Here is a 5,003-nt window from a genome sequence, read left to right as displayed (position 1 = left end):
TCGAATTTGTTGTGAGTAACAGGACTCCATTCGATGAGATTGAACATAGAAGAACGGTGTTGTGAATCGTTCCAATGATGAAATTAAGACTTCCTGGATGACACTATGCAGAGGAGAGTCTAAACGCTACGAAATACCAAAGTTGCAGGGGTTCTACACTCTTTCCGCCAGAGAGAAGCAACAGTTGGATGGAGGGTTGCATAGTTGAGTTCATAAATGAGAAAGGATGAGAATGAACCCTGCCTGTAGCAACCCAGCAGGTAGTTACCCTAATCCCTTTGCATTTGATCTTGACCGTCAAATGAGCATTGTCTATGTCCATCATTGAAAACTTGTCATGTGGTGGTTGGGAGTGGTGCACATCTAGAGGTGTGTCTCGAAGTTTCGAGGACCACCCAACAAAAAATTAATAAATCACATATGAACCTTAGTAAAGTGTTATAAGAAATCGCCTTTGGTTTCCTAAATCATGTACATGAACCTTCGTAAAGTGTTATAACTAACCACCGTTGGTTTCATAATATATGTATATGAACCTTAGTTAAGGTGTTACAAATTAAACACCTTTGGTTTTAGTATTGATGGTTAGTATAACTCTAAATTAATTACAATCATGTCACCTGAGTTAAGTCTTGTGTTGCCATCGATTGATAGAAATCTCTCAAATGACATTGGGTAGAATAAATAAAAAATTATTGTGTTGTTAAGAGTTAGCTTATATGTGACACCTTACCTGTGAGATTGTACAATACTACAATGTCTTTCATATCCCTTGGATATTTGCAGAGTTGAAATATATCCTCAACCTAAACATCAAAATTGTTTTTAATTCTCCATCAAAGATTGTTGTTTTAACATTACAAAATTCTCTTTGTAAATCATTCCAACAAAAGGAAAAGTAACTCAAAAGAGATTCATTTGATAATTGTCTGAAAAACTAATATATTTGAATATTTGATGTGCGCATGGGATAGGAGATTTAGAAGTAGAATGTCTGCATAGGTATCTTCTAAATTTTCGACAATGGCTTCCACTCCTTACCTTTCAATTGGACTCATTTCTCTGTTGCGGGTCTACATAGATTCAACTCATCTCTTGAGCATTTGATCGTGGATTCAACTCAACTACTTGGTAGCCATGGAGTTGCTCCCTTATGCTTCATGGATTCTTCTACTGGTTTAGTAAGGATATCTAGAATTGTTCAAGATTTAAGTAAATTTTTTTATCATTTTCATGTTGATTATGTATAAAATCAAGTTAGAAATTGAGAAAACAGTAGTTTTGAATTATTTACTTTGCAATATTAAAATGTTCCAAGAAAAAGTCTATCAGGGCTCTGAATCTATTTTTACATTAAAAATAGAATACATTCAACATGATAACATATCAACAATTAACCCTAACTACATGCAAAAAAAAAAATTAATGATATTGATTTTTACATTTGATAGGTAATAAAAAACTTTCTCATCAAATAATTGTTATCCTTCACCACTACTTCCATCCTCAATACTTCTATTTTCAATCCCTCTTATCAAATTTAAATTTAAAAGCTATAAAAACTGAACTCCTTACAAACTTTTTATTTTTCATTAATCAACTTTTATCCTCAACTCCCCTCAAATCTAAAATTTATAAAAACTAAACCCCATAAAAAAAAAATTACTATTAACTTTCATCTTCTAACTTTTTTTTCATAAAATATAAAACTAAAATTTATTAAAACTAAACACACAAATCACAGATCAATTGACTCTTTCAAATTTCATGATAACCATCTCATCATTAAATTAATAAATTAAGCCATAGGCTCTTCCAAGGAAACCACTTAAACCACTCACTTCAAATATTTTCAAACCACATGATAACCATCTCATCATTAAATTAAGCCCGTCTCTTCCAATAAAAAACCATTTAAGCCACTCACTTTTGCGGATCCACTTAAACTATAGTGAAAGGTTATAATTTTATATTTCTTTAAAGTTAACCCTCAGATTTCTCCATTGAATCAAACCATGGTCTTTTCCAAAAGAAAGACTTAACCACTCACTTTTACTGATCCATTTAATTACACAGAAATGCTATCTATTTATTTTTTTGGGTTACCTTCAAATTACCGATCAAATTTTCAAATTATATTGGGGTTATTTTTATTATAATAATAATATTTTTTTTTATCTAATTAAGCATTACATTATATTATGGATTGATGAAGGAAAGAAATCCCTTATTTGTTGATTTTCAATTTAATATATAGAGAAATTTATTGACCTGACAAAAGAGCATTTTCAATTAAATATACAGAGATCTACATACCCTGCTCCTTGGAATTTGAACTTGGAAAATGCCAAAAGGACCTTTTCTAATTTAATATACAGACATTTATTGACATGACAAAGTAGTTTTTCAATTTAATATACCAAATCTAAATGCCTTATTCCTTGGAATTTGAGTTCACATGACAAAGGAGCTTTTTTCAACTTAATATGCAGAGACTACTCCTTTGGTATTTGAAATGGCATTTTCTTACGGATGCCACAAATTTTCTACTGGATGGCATATTTTTGTTGGGTTAAAAAAAATAATTTTAAATCAATTTTAAAGTATTTGAATTATTTTTTGTGATAGTAAAAATGGATTTAACACTATCAAAAAAATTTGAGTAACAGCTGTAAACTAGATTTTCAAAAAAATTTGTCAAATTTTCTTATTATTTTGTCAAAATTTTCATTATTTTCCAAATTAATTTATAGATTTTTAAGACTAACTTTTTGAATTTAAACCTGTAACTTTTGGGACTAAAACCCTGTCCCAAAACCCTGTCATCATCTATTAAGGAAACTCATAAATATGTGAAAGACATGACGAACGAGATTTTTTCAACTTAATATACAGAGCCTACTCCTTGCTATTTGAATTTGGCGTTGTTTATTGATGCAACAAATTTGCTTGGATGACAGATTTTTTGCTTGGATGACCTATTATTTTTTGCTTGGATGACCTATTATTTTTTGTGGGTAAAATAAAAAATCAGAACGTTGAAGTGTTTAAATTGTTTTTGTGATGCTGGAAATGGATTTACTACCGTCAATTATTTCTGGGTAAAGGCTATAACCCAAATTTTCAAAAAAAATTGCGAGATTTTATCATAATCTTACCAAAATTTCCATATTTTCCAAATTAATTTATAAATTTTTAAAACTACACTATTGAACTTATAACTTTGAGACCCAAAAAAAAAATGTCATAATCCATTAAACCAACTCATAAATATTTGAAATACATGACAAAGGAGCTTTTTCAATTTAATATACAGAGATCTAAATACCCTACTTGGAATTTGAGTTTAAACCTATAACTCGAAGAAAAAACATGTCATCAGCCATTAAAGCCACTCATAAATGATTTGAAAGAATATATCATATATATTAATACTATATGACATGAGAAACAGTCTAATCTGCAGTAATGGCAAGCTTCATTCCACCAAGAGAGCAGTGGAGGGGAATGCTACAGATGAAGTAGTTGCCGCCCTTCTTCACAGCAATAGTATCATTGCCAGAGATGAGAGGCTTCGACCTTCCTGCTGTGCAGCTGTTGTAACCCTTCGCGTCCACAGGTACCACATTGTGGAATGGTGGCCAGTAGTTGAATACTGTAGTTCATCCAATTAACTTTTCACCATCATTAGGGGGTTTAAATATTCATGGTAACTATAAGAACATTACACATAATTACACATAATTAAAATCAAAAGTTTGTATGTGATTTTTTCAGCTAGATCCATATTTATAATGGATTTATGCCAGTAATAATATTAAGATAAGACATGTATAGTGTGAGAAAACTTTGAAATTGAAATAGTGGTTATTTCTTCCAGAAAAACAAATTAAGAACATAATTTTATAATTTACCTAGAATATCTCCAACTTTGAAATTTTTTCCAACAGTCCAACCAGAGGACTGGATTTGGAAACTCCACCCCTGGCCGTTCCCAACTATGTAGGTAGCCCCTTCAACCAAAAGTGCACATTGAACCACAGAAAAGAGCAGGATGGCCACCACCAAAACCCTAGCACTGCCTCCACCCTGGGTCATTTTCTGAGAAAAAACAACCGTCAACAATCACAGCAAGATGAGAAGAAGAGATGGATATCTCTATACCTGGATTGGGCAGTAGAAACAGCGGTGATTCGAGACAGAAAACGGGATGCAAAGGTGGTTTTCTCATTCACTGGCAATTTATAAGTGCCACCAGCTACCAGTCCCAGTGATTCCTCGTTAGTCAAAGACTCACAGTAGTGATTACAGTTCACAGCACGCTCGTCAAATCACCCGTGACAAATTGTTTTTAATTGCAAGGCTTTACTTTTTAGCATTTTGCTTGAACTTTGAATTATTTTAATGCAACTTTTCAAAGATACATGCACAGGCACATTGGCCAACAGGAATATTTGGCAATTGGCAGGATACTACAGACACATGCGTCGAGGCTGCAGGTTTTCGTTGTACTCAACGATGAAGACAAACGATGGAACCTCATTTTCATTAGAGCTACTTAGGTAAAAGAAATTCAAACTCTAATTATTTAATCTTTTTATCAAGTGGCATTCTCCCAAGAAAAAAAAATGGAAAAATGGCAGAATTATCATTAAAATCAGGCAGCCATGTTTTTCAACTTATGGAAGTGATACTAAACTGGAGCATATAACCACAAGGTTCAGGAAAAGGGATAATGCCAAAAAGGGAGTGAGATTCTTCGTAATCGTCTTATATTTATATTGTTTTATTTCTGAGCTATAGATGACTAAATAGTTTAGTTTATATAATCTATAGTTTAGTTTATATTATATAAGATTATAGTTATGTTTTTTAAATTAATTCTTGTCAAATTAGTTAATTAAAGAAAATGTTATATTGGACATGTGGTATTGATAAGTTATGGTATTGTAACAAGAGCTATTTATAAATTAAAAATTTCCATGATAAAGTGAGAGTGAATC

At 31.7% G+C, this 5,003-nt stretch overlaps 1 protein-coding gene across 1 annotated transcript; it reads right to left on the bottom strand.

The window, feature by feature from the left end:
• Positions 1-3,402: 3,402 nt before the first annotated feature.
• Positions 3,403-4,380, bottom strand: LOC149190205 (chemocyanin-like). The gene is made up of 2 exons (XM_089413372.1): positions 3,915-4,380; positions 3,403-3,655 (listed from the first exon to the last, which is right to left on the bottom strand). The coding sequence occupies exons 1-2, from the start codon at positions 4,096-4,098 to the stop codon at positions 3,456-3,458; spliced, it is 384 nt and encodes a 127-aa protein (XP_089269498.1). The 5' UTR covers positions 4,099-4,380; the 3' UTR covers positions 3,403-3,455.
• Between the last annotated feature and the right edge of the window lie 623 nt (positions 4,381-5,003).

This window comes from Pinus tabuliformis, chromosome 3_1 (genome assembly GCF_031772625.1).
Source record: "Pinus tabuliformis cultivar Carrire ecotype Pingquan chromosome 3_1, CPIR1, whole genome shotgun sequence".
In the NCBI taxonomy this organism is placed as follows: Eukaryota; Viridiplantae; Streptophyta; class Pinopsida; order Pinales; family Pinaceae; genus Pinus; species Pinus tabuliformis.
Note: the sequence above shows the minus strand (reverse complement) of the source record. Positions and strands in the feature narration are given on the sequence as shown.

Coding starts and splice junctions, on each gene's coding strand:
- LOC149190205 (XM_089413372.1), bottom strand. CDS start 4,098: ATGACCCAGGGTGGAGGCAGTGCTAGGGTTTTGGTGGTGGCCATCCTG. Junction 3,656..3,914: donor CAAAGTTGGAGATATTCTAG/GTAAATTATAAA, acceptor GATGAACTACAG/TATTCAACTACTGGCCACCA.